This window comes from Hypanus sabinus, chromosome 14 (genome assembly GCF_030144855.1).
Source record: "Hypanus sabinus isolate sHypSab1 chromosome 14, sHypSab1.hap1, whole genome shotgun sequence".
In the NCBI taxonomy this organism is placed as follows: domain Eukaryota; kingdom Metazoa; phylum Chordata; class Chondrichthyes; order Myliobatiformes; family Dasyatidae; genus Hypanus; species Hypanus sabinus.
Genome location: NC_082719.1, coordinates 107,875,101 through 107,895,487, shown reverse-complemented (window position 1 = coordinate 107,895,487; position 20,387 = coordinate 107,875,101). Strand labels below are relative to the sequence as shown.

The window sequence follows — 20,387 nt, the reverse complement described above, 5'->3', positions numbered from 1 at the left end:
GGCCTATACACTGTATGCTTTCTTAACCACAGAGTCAACCTGTGCAGCAGCTTTGAGTGTCCTACTACTCTGCCTCACGCTACTCTGACGACCACTCCGCTAGGCAGTATCTCCTATTTGTCCCTTCTCAGCAGCATTGCGCATTTCTCACAATCGAATCTACCCTCTCTTTGGCTTTAATGTAGGCTTTGATTTCACTTGTCTGCACGGTTACATCATCCTTCCTTTAGAATACTGCTTCTTATTTGGGGTGTATCTATTCTGCACCTTCCAAGTTGCTGTCAGAAACTCCAGCTGTTGCTAGTCTGTCATCATCCTTGCTATTGTCCCCTTCCAGTCAGCTTTGGCCAGCTCCTCTCTCATGGCTCTGTAATTCTCTTAACTCCATTGTAACACTGATACATCTGACTTTAGCTGCTCTCTCTCTCAAATTGCAGGGTCAACTCTGTCATATTATGATCACTGATACCTAAGGGTTCCTTTACCTTAAGCTATCTAATCAAATCTAGTTCATTGCATAATACCCGATCCAGAATAGCTGATCCCCTAGTGGGTTCAACCACAAGCTTCTCTGAAGAGCCATCTTGTAGGCGTTTGATAAATACCCTCTCTTGCAATCCTGGACCAACCCGACTTTCCAAATCTACCTGCAGATTGAAATCCCCCATGACTATTGTAACATTGCCCTTTTGACATTCTTTTAATTTCTCTTGTTGTAATATGTAGCCCACATCTTTGCTGCAGTTCGAAGGTCTGGGTAAACTTTCATCAGTATCTTTTTACCCTTGTGGTTTCTAAGTTCTACGCACAACAATTCTACACCTTTTAGTTCTATGTCACCTCCTTCTGATGATTTGATTTCACTTTTTACCTTCAGAGTCACCTTACCCTCTGCCTACCTGCTTGTCCTTTCGATACAATGAGTATCGTAAAATGCTAAGCTCTCAGTTACAATCTTCTTTCAGCCACGATTCAGTGATGCTCATTGCATCAGAAAATGTTAATCTGTGATTGTGCTATGTTAATCTGCCTTATTCCATAAACTGCATGCATTCAAATATAACACATTCAATCCTGTATTCGTCACCCTTTTTGATTTTGTACCCCTTTAATGTTTCAGCTCATTACTTTGACTGCAATCTTGCCATATCATCAGCCTATCCTCTCCATATATTGCCTCTGTTTGTAAACCAACAGCCCCATCTCAGCCCTATTGCTCTGGTTCACAACCCCCTGCCAAATTATTTTTAACCCTCCTGAACAGCTTTATAAAACTTGCTCGCAAGGATATTGGTCCTCCTCGGGTTCACGTGTAATTCATCCCTTTTCTACAGGTTGTACCTTCCCCAGAAGAGATCCCAATAATCCAGAAATCTGAACCCCTGTCCCCTGCACCAGTTCCTCAGCCACGCAGTTATATACCAAATCACCCTATTTTTACCCTCACTGGCACGCGGCACAGGCAGCAATCCAGAGATTACTACCATGGAGGTGCTGCTTTTCATCTTTCTACCTAGCTCCTTCAATTCTCTCTTCAGGACCTCCTCTCCTTTCCTACCTATGTCATTGGTGCCAAGATGTATCAAGACTTCTGGCTGCTCACCTTCCCCTTTTAGAATGCTGTGGACCTGATCTAAGACCCTGGCACCTAGGAAGCAATATACCATCTGGGTGTCTCTTATCACGCCCACAGAATCCTATAAGAACATAAAGAAATAGAAGCAGGAATAGGCCATCTGGTTCGTCAAGCCTGTTCTGTAAGGCCATGGCTGATCTGACCATGGACTCATCTCCACCTACCTGCCTTTTCCCCATAACCCTTAATTCCCCTACTATGCAAGAATCTATCCAACCTTTTCTTAAATATATTTACTTAGGTAGTCTCAAGATCTGCACAGTTTGCTTTTCCACTCATTTAAGTGTCATCAGCAAACTTGGATATGACTGTTCTACTTACTAGGAGAGTTTTCCACGATCCAGGTTGAGTTAAACTGCAAAGATGATAAGAACTATTATGGGAATCATATACAAGCCTCCAAATAGTACCCAAGATGTGGGGTTGAGATTACAAAGAGAGCTGGAAAGGGCATGTAGTAAGGATAATGTCACAATTGTAATGGGGGATTTCAATATGCATGGTGATTGGAAAAATCAGGTTGGTGTCAGATCATAAAAGATGGAATTTGTTGAATACCCACGAGATGGCTTTTTAGAGCATCTTGTGCTTGAGCCTACTCAGGGAAAGACTATCTTAGATTGGGTGTTGTGTAATAACCCAGATCTTATTAGGGAGCTTAATGTAAAGGATCACAAGAGGCAGTGATCATAATATGATTGAATTCATACTGCAGTTTGAGAGAGAGAAGCACAAGTCACATGTATCAGTATCGCAATGGAATAAAAGGAATTACAGAGGCATGAGAGAGGAGCTTGCCCAGGTGGATTGGAGGAGGATGGGGATGACGGAGGAGCAGAAGTGGCTGAGATTTCTGGGAATATTTCGCAAGACACAGCATAGATATGTCCCACAGAAGAAGAAGTTCTCAAATGGCGGGGTTCGGCAATCGTGGCTGACAAAGGAAGTTAAGGATTGCATAAAAGCCAAGGGAATGGCATATAAGGTAGCAAAGGTGAGTAGGAAGTTGGATGATTGGGAAGCTTTTAAAATCTAACAAAATAAGGAGTACGAGGTCAAACTAGCTAATAATATAAAGCAGATTTCTAAAACTTTTTCAGTTGTTAAAGAGTAAAAGGGAGATGAGATTTCATATTGGACCACTGGAAAATGATGCCAGTGAGGTATTAATGAGGGATAAAGAAATGGCAAATGAACTTAATGAGTACTTTTTATCAGTCTTCGCTGTCTAAGATATTAGCAGTGTGCTAGAGATCTGTGAGTGTCAGGGAGCAGGAGTGAGTATCATTGCTATTATAAAGGAAAAAGTGCCAGGCAAGCTAAAAGGTCTAAGGTGGATAAGTCACCTGGACCAGATGGACTACATCCCAGAGTCCTGAGAGAGGTTGCTAAAGAGATAATGGATCTGTTGTTCATGATCTTTAAAGAATCACTTGATTCTGGCATGGTCTTGAAGAACTGGAAAATTGGAAATGTCACTCCACTCTTTAAGAAACACACATAAAATATTGGAGGAACTCAGCAGGCCAGGTAGCATCTATGGGGTAAAAAGTACAGACGACATTTTGGTCTGAAACCCCAGTCCTTGTGAAGGGTCTCAGACTGAAACGTCATCTGTACTCTTTTCCATAGTTGCTGTTTGGCCTGTTGAGTTCCTCCAGCATTTTGTGCGTGTTGCTCAGATTTCCAGTATCCGCAGATTTTCTTTTGTTTGTGATTTGATTTCCCCTCTAAGAAGGGAGGAAGGCAAAAGAAGGGAAATTATAGGCCAGTTAGCTGAACCTCAGTGGTTGGGAAAGTGTTGGAGTCTATCACTAAGGATGAGGTTTCGGGGAATATGGAGACTAATGATAAAATAAGTCAAAGTCAGCATGGTTTCTGTTGAGGGAAATCTTACATGACAAATCTGTTGGGATTCTTTGAAGAAGTAACAAGCAGGATGGACCAAGGAGAGGCAGTGGATATAATCCTTAGAAGGCATTTGATATGGTACCACACGTGAGGCTGATTAACAAGATAAAATCCTATGGCATGACAGGAAAGCTACTGGCATGGATAGAGAAATGGCTGAAAGGCAGGAGGCAGGGTGTGGGAATAAAGGGGATATTTTCTGGTTGTTTGCCAGTGTCTAGTGGTGTTCCTCAGGGGTCTGAATTGGGACTGCTACTTTTCACATTGTTTGTTAATGATTTAGATAATGGAATTGAAGACTGTGGCAAAGTTTATGGATGATACGAAGATAGGTGGAGGGTTAGGAGGTGCTGAGGAAGCGATGCAATTGCAGCAGGACTTGGACGAGTTGGAGGAATGAGCAAAAGAGTGGCAGATGGATGATGATGTATTTTGGTAAAAGGAACAATAGTGCGGACTGTTATCTAAACGGGGAGAAGGTTCAAACATCAGAGGCGCAGAGGACTTGTGAGTCCTCATGCAACGCTCCCAGAAGCTTAATTTACAGGTTGAGTCTGGTAAAGAAGGCAAATACAATGTTGGCATTTATTTCAAGTGCAATAGAATATAAAAGCAACGAGATAATGCTGAGCCTTTATAAGACACTGGAGGAATGCGGGGGATCTCATTGAAACCTACTGAATGTTGAAAGGACGAGATAAGTTGGATGTGGAAAGGATGTTTCCTATGGTGGGGTGTCCAGGACACAGCCTCCAAATCTAGGGGTGACCCTTTATAACAGAAGTAAGGTGGAATTTTTTTTTTTAGTCAGAGTAGTGAATCTGTGGAATGTTCTGCTAGAGACAGCTGTGGAGGCCAAGATCGTGGGTGTATTTTAAGCGAAAATTGTTTGCTTATTTACGCCACAAGTCATCTGGTTTATTCCGAGTGCTACATGCATATAAATACAGCACCTTCAGTCCTGCATTCTTTGCTCTTTTGAATTTTGCCTTTGTGGTACAATTGAACTGTTTGCTCTGTCTGCATTTAGAAACATGGGAACATAGAAAACCTACAGCACAATACAAAGCTTAGATGTCCTTACCTTAGAAATTACCGAGAGTTACCCATAGCCCTCAATTTTTCTAAGCTCCATGTACCTATCCAAGAGTCTCTTAAAAGACCCTATCGTATCTGCCTTCACCACCGTTGCCGGCAGCCCATTCCATGCACTCACCACTCTGAATAAAAAACTTACCCCGACATCTCCTATGTACCTACTTCCAAGCACCTTAAAACTGTGCCCTCTTGTGATAGCCATTTCAGCTCTGGGAAAAGCCTCTGACTGTCCACACGATCAATGCCTCTCATCATCTTATACAACTCTTATCAGGTCACCTCTCATCCTCCATCACTCCAAGGAGAAAAGGCCAAGTTCACTCAACCTATTCTGATAAGGCATTCTCCCAAATCCCAGGCAATTGTCCTTGTAAATTTCCTGTGCACCCTTTCTATAGTGAGGCGATCAGAACTGAGCACAGTACTCCAAGTGGGGTCTGACCAGGGTCCTATATAGCTGTAACATTACCTCTTGGCTCTTAAACTCAATCTCATGATTGATTAAAGCCAATACACTGTATGCTTTCTTAACCACAGACTCAACCTGTGCAGCAGCTTTGAGTGTCGAATGGACTTGGACCCTAAGATCCCTCTGATCCTCCACACTGCCAAGAGCTTTACCATTAATACAATATTCTGCCATCATATTTGACCTACCAAAATGAACCACCTCACACTTATCTGGTTTGAACTCCATCTGCCACTTTTCAGCCCAGTTTTGCATCCTATCAATGTCCCACTGTAACCTCTGACAGCCCTCCACACTATCCACAACAGCTCCAACCTTTGTGTCATCAGTAAACTTACTAACCCATCCCTCCACTTCCTTATCCAGGTCATTTATAAAAATCACAAAGAGTAGGTTTTCCCAGAACGCTTCCTTGAAGCACACCACTGGTCACAGACCATGCAGAATATGACCCGTCTATAACCACTCTTTGCCTTCTGTGGGCAAGCCAGTTCTGGATCCACAAAGCAATGTCCCCTTGGATCCCATGCCTCCTTACTTTCTCAATAAGCCTCGCATGGGGCACCTTATCAAATGCCTTGCTGAAATCCAAATACACTACATCTACTGCTCTACCTTCATCAATGTGCTTACTCACATCCTCAAAAAATCAATCAGGCTCGTAAGGCACGACCTGCCTTTAACAAAGCCATGCTGACTATTCCTAATCATATTATACCTCTCCAAGTGTTCATAAATCCTGCCACTCAGTATCTTCTCCATCAACTTACCAACCAACCATTTGTACCCATTTATTTTCTTGTCCTTCCTTACATTCATGTAGCAGCTCTATCATACTTGTTCCCATCGCCTACCATGTTATTTTAAACCACTCCCAACTGCTCAAGTAAACCTGCTGGGAAGAATATTTGTACCCCTTGGATTGAAGTTCAACCCATCCCTTCTGTGCAGGTCACACCTGCTCCAGAAGAGGTCCCAATGATCCAGAAAACTGAATCCCTGCTCCCTGCTCCAAATCTTCAGCCAGCCATTTATCTGCCACATCATTCTATTCCTATTCTCACTGTCGCATGGCAAAGGCAGCAATCCGAGATTACTACTTTTGAGGACCTGCTTCTCAGTTCCTTCCTAACTCCCTGTATTCTTTTTTCAGGACCTCCTCCCTTTTTCTACTTATGTCGTTAGTACAAATATGTGCCATGATTCCTGGCTGCTCACCCTCCACTTCAGAATATCGTGGACGCATTCAGAAAGATTGCGGATCCTGGCATCTCGGAGGCAAACTACCATCTGGCTTTCTTTTTAACGTCCACAGAATTGCCTGTCTGACTCCCATCTAACTATAGAGTCCCCTCTTGCTGCTGCCCTCCACCTCTGTTCCCTACCCTTCTGAGCCACAGGGCCAGACTCAGAGCCAGAGCCTCCCCCAGGTAATTCATTTCCCCTCCCCCCACAAATGTACTCAAAATGAAGTACTTATTGTTGAAGGGGTGGCCACAGGGTGTTCTCCTCTATCTGACATTTTTCCTTCCCTCGCCTGACAGTCACCCATTTTTTCAGTAGCCTTGAGGTGACTACCTCCCTGTAGCTCCTGTCTATCACTGCTTCAATTTCCGAAGGTCATTGAACTAAGGTCTAGTTCCTTAGCATGATCTCTAAGGAGCTGCATCTCAGTGCACCTGGTGCAGATGTGACCATCAAGGAGGCTGGTAGTCTCCTGGAAATCCTCCATCTGACACGCAGAACAGAAGAGTGGCTCTGTAGGCATACCCTCTATTCTCTCAAGAGTTAACTAAGAAAAAAAAAGAAATATGGGATGAACATACCTACTTACCCTGCCTCGAGCTGTTCTCACTGAAGCCCTATTAAGCCAAAGCTTTGTCACTGTGACTCACACTCGAACGATGACCCTTCTTTTATGGAGACTAGATTTTTAAAACTCTTTACCAGACATATGAGGAGCATTTGATGGCTCTGGGCCTGAAATTGCTGGAGTTGAGAAGAATGAGGTGTTATCTCTTGAAAGATATCAAATATTGAAAAGCCTAGATAGAATGAATATGGAGAGGATGTTGCCTATACTGGGGAATCAAGGACCAGAGGGCATAGCCTCAGAATAGCGGAATATTCATTTAGAACAGAGATGGGGAGGTATTTCTTAAGCCAGAGGGTGATGAATCTGTGAAATTCTTTGCCACAGATGGCTTTGGACGCCAAGTTATTGAGTATATTTATTTAAAGTGGAGGTTGACAGGTTCTTGATTTGTCAGGGTGTCAAAGATTATGAGGAAAAGGTAGGTAATGGGTTTGAGAGGGATGGAATGGCTGAGCAGAGTCCATAGGGTAAGTGGCCTAATTCTGCTCCTATGTCTTAGAGCTCTGATAGCTCAGCACTGTTACCCAACCACTTTTGCATCCTTCATCCCTTTACAACCCAGTGATGCATTGACCTGTCCTGGACTCTGAAATGTATGTTGTGTTGATGGTGAAGTGATTTGGGAAAGGGTGATTACTAACCAAGAATGTTATTGCAACAGGAATCGGAGGGGGAATTATCCACAACAGCGACCTGATCCACGGCAGCATGTTCTGTGCGGCCGAGCTCGGACACATCGTGGTGTCACTCGATGGGCCCGAGTGCATGTGTGGGGGCCGCGGTTGTATCGAGGCTTATGCTTCAGGTTTAGCATTGCAAAAAGAGGCCAAGAGGTTGCACGATGGTAAGTGATGGTCTGTTTCAAGGTAAAATACCCCTTATTGATTTAAACAAGAGATTACACGTTGGTGTCAGTCTGTTTCAAGGTGTAATACCCCTTATTAATTTAAACAATAGGTTGACCATATGATATAGCAAATGAGTTAGGCCATCGGCCCGTTCAGATGCTTTGCCATTTCATCATGGCTCATCCAGGTTTCCTCTCAGTTCCAATCTCCAGCCTTCTCCTCATAACCCTTTATGCCCTGACCAATCAAGTATCTAAATGTATACACTCTGGTAGTAGAAATAAATGTGCGGACTATTTTCTAAACAGGAAGAAAATCCAAAAATCTGAGATGCAAAGGGACTTGGGAGTCCTTGTGCAGAACACCCTGAAGGTTAACTTGCAGGTTTGAGTCGGTGGTGAGGAAGGCAAATGCAATGTTAGCATTCATTTCAAGAGAATTAGAATGCAAGAGCATGGATGTGATGCTGAGGCTTTATAAGGCACTGGTGAGGCCTCACCTTGAGTATTGTGAACAGTTTTGAGCTGCTCATCTAAGAAAGGATGTGCTGGCTTTAGAGAGATTCCAGAGGAGATTCATGAGGATTACTCTGGAATGAAAGGGTTATCAATATGAGAAAGGTTTGATGGCTCTGGGCCTGTACTTGTTGGAATTCAGAAGGATGAGGGGGGCTCTCACTGAAACCTTTCGAATGTTGAGATGCCTAGACAGAGTAGATGTGGAAAGGATGTTTCCCATGATGGGGGAGTCTAGGACAAGAGGGCACAGCCTCAGGATAGAAGGGCATCCATTTAAAACAGAGATATGGAGAAATTTCTTTAGTGCGAGGGTGGTGAATTTGTGGAACTTGTTACCACAGGTAGCTGTGGAAACCAGGTTGTTGGGAGTATTTAAGGCAGATTGATAGATTCTTGATTTGACGTGGCTGAGGAGGGGAAAAAGGATTAGCCATGATTGAATGGCTGAGGAAGGCAAATGCAATGTTACACGCACAACACGCTGGAGAAACTCAGCAGGTGGGGCAGCATCCATGAAAACGAACAGTCAACGTTTCGGGCCGAGACCCTTCGTCGGGACTGAAGAGGGAAGGGGCAGGAGCCCTATAAATAAAGTGGGGGGAGGGTGGGAAGGAGAAGTCCGGTAGGTGCCAGGTGAAAAACCAGTAAATGGAAAGATCAAGGGGTGGGGAGGGGAAGCAGGGAGGGGATAGGCAGGAAAGTGAAGAAGGAATGTAAGGGGAAAACACTATGGGTGGTAGAAGGAGGCAGAACCATGAGGGAGGTGATGGGCAGCTGGAGGAGAAGGCAGAGGGAAACTGGGAAGGGGAAGGGAGCTGGAGGAGAAGGCAGAGGGAAACTGGGAAGGGGAAGGGAGCTGGAGGAGGAGGCAGAGGGAAACTGGAAACAGAGGAAAATGCAATGTTGGCATTCATTTCAAGAGGATTAGAATATAAAAGCAAGGATGTAATGTTGAGACTTTATAAGGACTGGTGAGGCCTCACCAAATATAGTGAGCAAGTTTGGGCCCCTTATCTTAGAAAGGATGTGCTGAAACTGGAGAGGGTTCAAAGGAGGTTCATGAAAGTGATTCCAGGATTGATGGCTAGTCATATGAAGAGCGTTTGATGGCAGACTTTATGGGCCAAGTGTCCTAATTCTGCTCCTATGTCTTATAAAGACAGCCTCCACAGTGTCACCATTCTCTGGCTAAAGAAATTCCTCCTCATCTCCGTTCTAAAAGGAAGTCCCTCTGTTCTGAGGCTGTGTACTCTGGTCATTGACTCTCCCACCGTAGTAACCATCGTCTCCACATCCACTCTATTAAGGCCTTTCACCATTTGTTGGGTGTCAATGAGGTCACTCCTCATTCTTCTGAATTCTAGTGTATACAGGCCCAGAGCCATCAAACACTCTTCATATGACAAGCCGTTCAATCCTGGAATCATTTTCATGAACCTCCTTTGAACCCTCTCCAGTTTCATCACATCTTTTCTAAGAAAAGGGGCTCCAAAACTGCTCACAATACTCCAAGCGAGGCCTCACTGGTGCTTTATAAAGTCTCAACATTACATCTTTACTTTTATATTCTAGTCCTCTTGAAATGAATGCTGACATTGCATTTGCCTTCCTCACCACAGACTCGACCTTCGAACAGACCTTTAGGGAATCCTGCACAAGGACTCCCAAGTCACATTGTGTCTCAGTTTTTTTGTATTTTCTCTCCATTTAGAAAATAGTCAACCTTTCATTTCTTCTACCAAAGTACATGATCATACACTTCCCGACACTGTATTCCATTTGCCATTTTTTTGCCCATTCTCCTTATCTAATGTCCTTCTGTAGCCTTACTACTTCCTCAGACCTACCTACCTCTCCACTATCTTCGTATTGTCTTGTAGACTTTGCAACAAAGACGTCAAATCCATCGTTCAAATTATTGAATTATAATTTAAGAGAATTGGTCTCAACACAGACCCCTGTGGAGCACCACTAGTCACCCGCAGCCAGTCAGAAAAGGCTCCCTTTATTCCCACTCTTTGCCTTCTACCAATCAGCTTTATCCATGCAGGAATCTTTCCTGGTATACTATAGGCTCATAGCTTGTTAAGCAGCCTCATGTGAGGCACGATAGAAATGTAGAAAACCTGCAGCACAATACAGGCCCTTCGGCACACAAAGCTGTGCCGAATATGTCCTTATCTTAGAAATTACCTTGTCAAAGATTTCTGAAAATCCAAGTACTGTACAGAATATGAAACAATCCACCTTTGTCTATCCTCATTTCTTCAAAGAATTGTAACATAGTTCCCCTTGAGGAAACCATGGTAATTATGGCCCATTTTATCATGTGCCTCCAAGTACACTGAGATCTCATAATCAATATCTTCCCAGCCACTGAGATTTGACTAGCTGGCCTATAGTTTCATTTCTTCTCTCTTCTTGAAGAGTAGAGTGACATTTGCAATTTTCCAGTCTTCCAGAACCATTCTAGAATCTAGTGATTCGTGAAAGATCATTACAAGTGCTTCCACGATCTCTTCAGCCACCTCTTTCAAATGCCTGTGTATGCCATCTGGTCCAGGTGATTTACCTACCTTCAGACCTTTCAGTTTCCCAAGAACTTTCTCTCTAGTAATGGTAACTTTATACACTTCATGATCCTCAACACCTGGAACTTCCACCATACTGCTAGTGTCTTCCACAGTGAAGCGGTCACTAAATGCTTATTTACTTCATCCACCATTTGTTTTTACACAATGCTGGCAGTCTGTTTCAAGTATAATACCCCTTATTGAGTTAACAAGCAACCATACAAAGTAGCTTCAAACTGGAGTCCAAGAGCTGGTTGTTTGCCACATGGGCACAATGATATCACAACTCGGATCGTCATTGTTTGAGGTTCAATTCTGGCATCCTTTGTAAAAGTTTGTACATTATTCCTGTAAGCTTGTAGGTTTCCTTCAGGTGCTTTAGTTTGCTTCCACAGACCTGTGACCCTCAGGCTCACCCAGCTCATGTTCGTCTAGGGGAAACAACCCACCAAACTGGGAAATCACATTTGTGTGGATGCTGTGTGATGTATCCCAAGTTACAAACCCACAACGTAAAATATCAGACAGTACACCATGTGCAATTAAATGATTGAACTTTATGAATCTTAATCTGAATGTAGGGTTATTAATGAAAATTTTTTAAAAAGAGGCCCAGTTCAAGGAAAAGTCCAGAGTTCACGTTGGAGCTTACTCAATAGTCGTTCTTCCACCATCGGTCTCCTCCGAGTGTCACTGACCTTTGGACCCTCAGATCCCAGCCCACTCCATCCGGTGGTCTACCAGCTCTCTCCACACACGTCCTCCCTCTTCATCTCTCCTCGACAAAGACCATGAAAAACATTTGTCCAGATTCACAAGACAGAGTAACAATCTCTTATTGGCTAACATGCATCCTGTTATCTCCAGCCATAACCCAAACATTGCTGCTACAGAGAAACCATTACCTCAGCAATGAACATTACAAAGAAGCCATTACATTAGCAGTGAAACCTTACAGCGCATTACAGTTCAAAGACCTAACAGTTAATATGTTAATTAGTTGACCATTGTAAAATCTTCTGGGATTAGGGTTAAAATGGTGGGTTGCCAGGTGGTGTGGCTAGTTGGACCAAAAGGGCCTGTTGTGTGCTTTGTCTCTAAATCAATAAACTGGGGAGTAGGTTAAGTATGTAACTGTCTTTGTTCTGTGAACCTTGCATTCAAACAGATTCAGTCATTCTTCCCCCCCCCCCCCACCCTATACCCACCTTCCCCTCAGGCTGTGAATGAGCACTGGATCTTGCCCTGTTCCCCTCACAGGAGTCGGCACAACCCTCTGTGCTAAGACTGGGCAGCTAACAAGGTGTATGAGATAAGAGACTTGGATGAAGTGGATAGCTAGAGACATTTTGGCAGGGTGGAAATGGTTAATATGAGTGGGCATCATTTTAAGGGCATTAGAGGAAAGTATAGGGGAATGTCAGGTAGATTTTTCACACACAAAATGGTTTGTCCATGAGACGCAATGCCAGGGTGTGGTAGAGGCAGATATATTAGGGACATTTTAAGAAATTCATAGATACACACATGGATGACAAAAAAATGGAGTGTTATGTAGGAAGGAATATATTGATAATTGATATTTAGAGCAGGTTAAAACATTGTGAGCAGGTACTGTGCTGCAGTGTTTTTGGTGTTATGTTGTTTATGTCCTAGGTGTCATGCTTTTGAACCACCAACCCCTTTCCCACATGCCCAGATTCAATAACTGGGACCCTCTCATCACGGTGAGATGGTATAGGTGACAAATTTCATGTCACATGCTGGTGATAATTAACCTGATTCTGAATTGACAACTTTGTCTAGAAAACTGAATGCATTTCCTTTGTGTGCTCCATTTTTGTTTTGGCAGCACGGTAGTGTAGTGCTTAGTGTAATGCTTTACAGCGCCAACAATATGGCTTCAGTCCTGAATCTGTCTGTAAGGAGTTTGCATGTTCTCCCTGTGACCGCATGGGTTTCCTCTGGGCACTCCAGACCAAAGGCGTACAGGTTAGTAGGTTACTTGGGCAGTGTGGGCTTGTGAAGGCCTGGAAAGGCTTGTTACCATGCTGTATTTCTAAAAAAATATCAAAACGTACCCTGCTTGGTGATATGTTGCTCAGGAGAGTATTTCTGTTTTATCTCTTTCAGAAGATTTGCTGTTGGTGGGCGGAATGACAAAAAGTGGCGAGACCGTTGGTGCGGTCGACCTCATTCGAGCTGCCAAACTTGGGAATGTTGAAGCTCAAAAGGTCCTCAAAACAGGTAATCACCAGCACACATTTGTTCTTGTCCTATTCGTTTTAAGGAGTATAATGTTGGTTGTTTGTTGCATCTGGCGATGAGGGAAATCTGTGCAGGAGAGTTATCAAAGTGGAAAAGCCTTTGCACTGTGGCAGTGCAAGTGTCTTGACGTTGGAAGTCCAGGTCCAGTGGTATGGGTAGTTTGCACAAACTGGCAACTTCCTTGGTTACAGTGGACAACTCACTACTACGGGCGGAAGTTCCCACTTGCTTCAAAAAGGCAACAATTATACCAGTGCCTGAGAGGAGTAATGTGAGCTGCCTGAATGACTGTCGCCCGTTAGCACTCACATCGACAGTGATGAAATGCTTTCAGAGGTTGGTCAAGACTAGACTGAACTCCTGCCTCAGCAAGGACCTGGACCCACTGCAATGTGCCTATCGCCACTATAAGTCAAAATCTAAGTGGCTCTCTACACAGCTTTAGACCTCCTGAACAACGCAAACGCCTACGTCAGGATGCTGTTCATCGACTACAGCTCAGCATTTAATATCATCATTACCACAATCCTGATTGAGAAGTTGCAGAATGTGGTCCTCTGTACCTCCTCCTGCAATTGGATCCTCAACTTCCTAACCGGAAGACCACAATCTGCACTGATTAGTGATAACACCTCCTCCTCACTGACGATCAACACTGGCACACCTCAGGGGTGTGTGCTTAGCCCACTGCTCTACTCTCTCTATACACATGACTGTGTGGCTAGGCATAGCTCAAATACCATCTATAAATTTGCTGATGATACAACCATTGTTGGTAGAATCTCAGATGGTGACGAGAGTGAGATATACCAACTAGTGGAGTGGTGTCGCAGCAACAACCTGGCACTCTACATCAGTAAGATGAAAGAGCTGCTTGTGGACTTCAGGAAGGGCAAGATAGAACATAGAATAGTAAAGCACATTACAGGCCATTCAGCTCACAATGTTGTGCAATGAGGCGCTGGCTGTCCTCTCTGTCTATTCCTCTTAATATCTTGTATACCTCTATACCTCTATAATGTCTCCTCTCATCCTCCTTCTCTCCAAAGAGTAAAGTCCTCACTCCCTTAATCTCTGATCATAATCCATACTCTCTAAACCAGGCAGCATCCTAGTAAATCTCCTCTGTACCCTTTCCAATGCTTCCACGTCCTTCCTATAGTGAGGCGACCAGAACTGGACACAGTACTCCAAGTGTGGCCTAACTAGAGTTTTATAGAGCTGCAACATTACATCGCATCTCTTGTCCCTCAACTTATGAAAGCTAACACCCCATAAGCTTTCTTAACTACCCTATCTACCTATGAGGCAACTTTCAGGGATCTGTGGACATGTACCCCCAGATCCCTCTGTTCCTCCATACTACTAAGTATCCTGCCATTTACTTTGTACTCTGCCTTGGAGTTTGTCCTTCCAAAATGTACCACCTCACACTTCTCCGGGTTGACTCCATCTGCCATTTCTCAGCCCACTTCTGCATCCTATCAATGTCTCTCTGCAATCTTTGACAATCCTCTACACTATCTGCAACACCACCAACCTTTGTGTCGTCTACAAACTTGCCAACACACCCTTCTACCCCCACATCCAGGTTGTTAATAAAAATTATGAAAAGTAGAGGTCCCAGAACAGATCCCTGTGGGACACCACTAATCACAACCCTCCAATGTGAATGTACTCCCTCTGCCTTCTGCAGGCAAGCCAATTCTGAATCCACCTGGCCAAACTTCCCTGGATCCCATGCCTTCTGACTTTCTGAATAAGCCTATTGTGTGGAACCTTATCAAATGCCTTACTAAAATCCATGTAGATCACATCCACTGTACTACCCTCAGCTATATGCCTGTTCACCTCCTCAAAGAACTCTGTCAGGCTTGTTAGGCATGATCTGCCCTTCACAAAGCCATGCTGACTGTCCCTGATCAGGCCATGATTCTCTAAATGCCCATAGATCCTATCTCTAAGAATCTTTTCCAACAGCTTTCCCACCACAGACGTAAGGCTCACTGGTCTATAATTACCCAGACTATCCCTACTACCTTTTTTGAACAAGGGGACAACATTCACCTCCCTCCAGTCCTCTGGTACCATTCCCATGGACAACGAGGACATAAAGATCCTAGCCAGAGGTTCAGCAATCTCTTCCCTCGCCTTGTGGAGCAGCCTGGGGAATATTCTGTCAGGCCCCGGGGACTTATCCATCCTAATGTATTTTAACAACTCTAACAACTCCTCTCCCTTAATATCAACATGCTTCAGAACATCAACCTCACTCATATTGTCCTCACCGTCATCAAGTTCCCTCCCAGTGGTGAATATTGAAGAGAAGTATTCATTGAGGACCTTGCTCACTTCCACAGCCTCCAGGCACATCTTCCCACTTTTATCTATAATCGGTCCTACCTTCAATCCTGTCATCCTTTTGTTCTTCACATAATTGAAGAATGCCTTGGGGTTTTCCTCTACCCTACTCGCCAGGGCCTTCTCATGTCCCCTTCTTGCTCTTCTCAGCCCCTTCTTAAGCTCCTTTCTTGCTACCGTATATTCCTCAATAGACCCATCTGATCCTTGCTTCCTAAACCTCATGTATGCTGCCTTCCACCTGACTAGATTTTCCACTTCACTTGTCACCCATGATTCCTTCACCCTACCATTCTTTATCTTCCTCACCGGGACAAATTTATCCCTAACATCCTGCAGGAGATCCTTAAACATCATCCATATGTCCATAGTACATTTCCCTGCAAATCATCATCCCAGTTCACTCCCGCAATTTCCCCAATTAAAAATTTTCCTATCCTCTCTGATTCAATTCTTTTCCATGATAATGCTAAAGGCCAGGGAGCGGTGATCACTGTCTCCCAGACGGTCATCCACTGACCAGATCTGTGACCTGACCCAATTCATTACCTAACACTAGATCTAGTATGGCATTCCCCCTAGTCGGCCTGTCAACATACTGTGACAGGAATCCATCTTGGACACACTTAACAAACTCTGCCTCATCTAAACCCTTGGAACTAATCAAGTGCCTGTCAATATTCGGGAAATTAAAGTCACCCATGATAACAACCCTGTTATTTTTGCACTGTTCCAAAATCTGCCTCCCAATCTGCTCCTCAGTATCTCTGCTGCTACCAGGGGGCCTATAGAATACCCCCAGTAGAGTAACTGCTCCCTTCCTGTTCCTGACTTCCACCCATACTGACTCAAAAGAGGATCCTGCTACATTACCCACCCTTTCTGCAGCTGTAATAGTATCCATGACCAGTAATGCCACCCCTCCTCCCCTTTTCCCCCCTCTCTATCCCTTTTAAAGCACTGAAATCCAGGAATATTGAGAATCCATTCCTGCCCTGGTGCCAGCCAAGGCTCCGTAATGGCCACTACATCATAATTCCAATTATGTATCCAAGCTCTCAGTTCATCACCTTTGCTCCCAATGCTTCTTGCATTAAAGTACACGCGTTTTAGCCCTTCTACCTTACTACCTTTATACTCTTTATTCTGCTGCTCTTTCCTCAAAGCCTCTATATATGTTAGATCTGGCTTTACTCCATGCACTTCTTTCACTGCTCTATCACTCCAGGTCCCATCCCCCTTGCAAATTAGTTTAAACCTCAACTCCTAGTCAGGGCTGATAGGCAAACTGGAGGGCGTCTAAGTGTGGCCTAACCATTAGGCTGGAGCTGCTCTAGAACAATTCTCTCCAGGGTCTTCATGATGTGGGAGGTCAATGCCACTGGTCTGTAGTCATTGGAGCCACTGGGGCGCGGTGTCTTCGGTACAGGAACAAGGCAGGATGTCTTCCGCATCACAGGAACCCTCTGGAGACTCAGGCTCAGGATGAAGACATGGTGAAGTACTCCACATAGCTGGGGGGCGCAGGCTTTGAGCACCCTGTGGCTGACACCATCCAGGCCTGCAGCCTTGCTTGGATGGAGACGGTTCAGCTGTGAAGACCACCGTGGTGGTTTCAGGTGAGGGAGGGGTGTAGTCATGAGAGCAGGGTGGGGGGCTGTGAGGAGGGAAGAGTGGAGTATGTGTTGGTTGGGGGCCGACAACAGATGAATCATGTGGGGAATGGGCAGGGGCCACCGTGTCAAATCTATTGAAGAACAGGTTAAGTTCATTGGCCCTGTCCACACTGCCTTCAGCTCCTCTGTTGCTGGTTTGCTGGAACCCAGTGATGGTCCTCATCCCACTCCAGACCTCTCTCATGTTGTTCTGCTGGAGTTTCCACTCAAGCTTCCTCTTATACCAGCCTCCCTGATCATGGCTTTCAGGTCCCTCTGTATTGTCCTCAGCTTCTCCCTATTTCCATCTCTAAACGCCCTCTTTTTAGCGTTCAGGATGTCCTTAATGTCCTTTGTTACCCATGGCTTGTTATGTGAATAACAAAGGACAGTTCTTGCCGGAACATTGCAGTCCACACAGAAGTTGATGTAACCAGTGATGCACTCTGTGAGCCCATCAATGTCCTCTCCATGTGGTTCACAGAGGGCCTGCCAGACTGTCGCCTCAAAACAATTCTGGAGTGCCTCATAAGCCTCCCCTGACCATTTCCTCACTGTCCTCGAGGCTGCAGGTTTACTCTTCACCAGAGGCACGTAGCAGGGTTTGAGATGCACCAGGTTGTGATCTGACCTTCCCAGTGGGGGGAAGGGAGAGGAGCTGTAAGCATCCTTAACATTAGCATACATTAAGTCCAGGGTCTTCTCCCCTCAGGTTGTACAGCTCACATACTGCGTGTTCTAGCCATGTTAACATGGTTGAAGTCACCTGAGATGGTAATGAGGGCACTCGGGTGCTGGGTTTATAGTCTGGCTGTGACGATGTGAACGATGTTATATGCTGACATCGGGTTGGCACAGGGAGAGATGCACACAACAACCACAATTGCACGTGTGATTTCCCTTGGCAAATAATGTGGCAAATAATAAGATAGGCCCAAAGGTCTGTTTATTTGCTGTACTTTTCTGTGACTCTATGGTCAGGGGCCCTGAGACAGAGGGGTGGGTGTGGTGGTGATTTTGTGATAGGACCATAAGACACAGGAGCAGAATTAGGCCATTTGGCCCTTTGAGTCTGCTCCACCCTTCAATCTTGGCTGATTTATATTCTTCTCAATCCCACTATCCTCCCTTCTCCCAGAAACATTTGACATCGTGACCTTTGGCATCTTTTTTAAATACATCCATCTGTGGCAATGAATTCCCCAGATTCACCACCCTCTGGCTAAAGAAATTCCTCCTCATCTCTGTTCTTAAAAGGACGTCCTCTGGTGATGAGTCATGGGAACACACTGAAGAGGTGTTGTATTCTGATATTTAAATCCAAGATTCTTTTAGATGTCAGGAAAGAGGAACAAATCTTGTTGCTTCATGATTGTATAATTAGGTGTTAATAGAACAAAAAGAAATTGAATGAAACAGTAACAGAGGTCTGCGAAGCCAAGAGAGACAAGAGAACTAAGAAAGTTCTGCTTTGTGGTCAGTTATTTTATACTCATAGCTAATGAAAATTCCATTCAGATTTATAGATAAGAGTCAACCAATGAGATAGCTCTTATTCAAATAATGCATTACCAAGTGAAGCTTCCAGAATCATGCCCGTATGATGTCCACTAGGGAACACTGAGCTTGCATGTGCATATTGTGACCATTAGGATACATAATAAATTGTTACATGCATATAAAAATGACTTAAGATACAAGAGGATAATTGCTAAACAGCAAAAAAAATTACAACTATTCTAAGAATTAACAGTCTGATCCGGCAAAGATCATTGTTTGAATTATTGTGTTGTAATGCTTCTTAATGGGATCTCATTCTCACCCACAGCTGGCCATGCTCTTGGGCTTGGCATTGTGAATGTCCTGCACACATTGAACCCCTCTCTGGTGGTGCTGTCTGGGGTCCTGGCTGCTCATTATGAGGACGATGTGAAAGAGGTGATCAGCCAGCGGGCTCTGCGTTCAGCACACACAGTGGAAGTGGCCGTCTCCAGCCTGACTGAACCCGCACTGCTCGGAGCTGCCAGTATGGTCTTGGATTACGCCACACGCCGAACCTATTAACCCAGCAGAATCTCTCGTTTATGCCGTCTCCTTTATTTAATATTTATTCACTGTTCAATGTGACTGCTCCCCTTGGCTGTCCAACCATCAGCAGCCATGTCTGCAGCTGCTGCGTTCAGGAAGGATCAGAGAAAAGATTCACATCAGGTTGTGGAATTGTTTATAAACTGGCTTTGGCTCAAGTTAATGTTCTGCCAATTTCAGTGGGTTGCAATCAAACCCAGCTCTCAGAGTCTAGCATACCCTCCTGAAATGAATGACATTTCTGGCCTGAAGTGAAGCTTGTCGGTAAGAGACTGTGCTTCAGTGTAGGTACAAGTCGTTTCCCACTATCTCCCATTATCCACTATTTAAGGAGGCCATTTGTCTCATCACATTTGTGCAACCCACTTGGTCCTGTTTTCTCTCCTTACTGTCCTGTCACCATAAGGTGCTCACCAGTCCACTAATGACCCCATTAATATTTCCATCAGACTCTCTTCTTTTCCCTGTAAAAAGGTCATTTTTGGCCTTGACTTTAGAGTCACAGAGTCACACTCTACAGAAACAGACCCACTCTGCAGATCCAGAGTGTAACACATAATGCTGGAGGAACTCAGCAGGACCGGCAGCATCTGTGGAGAAGAGCACCTTCGACATATCAGGTCGAGACCCTTCAGCAGGACAGGAAAGGAAGGAGGCAGAAACCAGAAACAGTTCATTTGGCTCACCATGTCTGCATAACTAACAAGCACCCATTTCCAGAAATTGTATTATCCAGCACCTTCCGTGCCTCTCTCTCTCTCTTGCTCACACACACACACACACACACACACACACACACAGACACAGACACAGACACACACACACACACAGACACACACACACACACACACACACAGACACAGACACACACACACACAGACACACACACAGACACACACACAGACACAGACACACACACACACACACACACACAGACACAGACACAGACACACACACACACAGACACACACACACAGACACACACACACACACACACACAGACAGATACAGACAGACACACACACACACACACACACACACAGACACAGACACACACAGACACAGACACACACACACACACACACA

At 44.6% G+C, this 20,387-nt stretch overlaps 1 protein-coding gene across 4 annotated transcripts in view; it reads left to right on the top strand.

Annotated features, from left to right (window-relative positions):
• Window positions 1-20,105, top strand: part of gne (glucosamine (UDP-N-acetyl)-2-epimerase/N-acetylmannosamine kinase) — a 162,886-nt gene extending 142,781 nt beyond the window's left edge. For all 4 annotated transcript variants that reach the window (XM_059989782.1, XM_059989783.1, XM_059989784.1 and 1 more), the window contains exons 10-12: window positions 7,652-7,834; window positions 13,063-13,176; window positions 19,042-20,105. In XM_059989782.1, coding sequence (XP_059845765.1) covers window positions 7,652-7,834; window positions 13,063-13,176; window positions 19,042-19,277 — 533 coding nt within the window. In that variant the 3' untranslated portion in view covers window positions 19,278-20,105. The remainder of the gene's footprint in view (window positions 1-7,651; window positions 7,835-13,062; window positions 13,177-19,041) is intronic.
• Window positions 20,106-20,387: the final 282 nt, after the last annotated feature.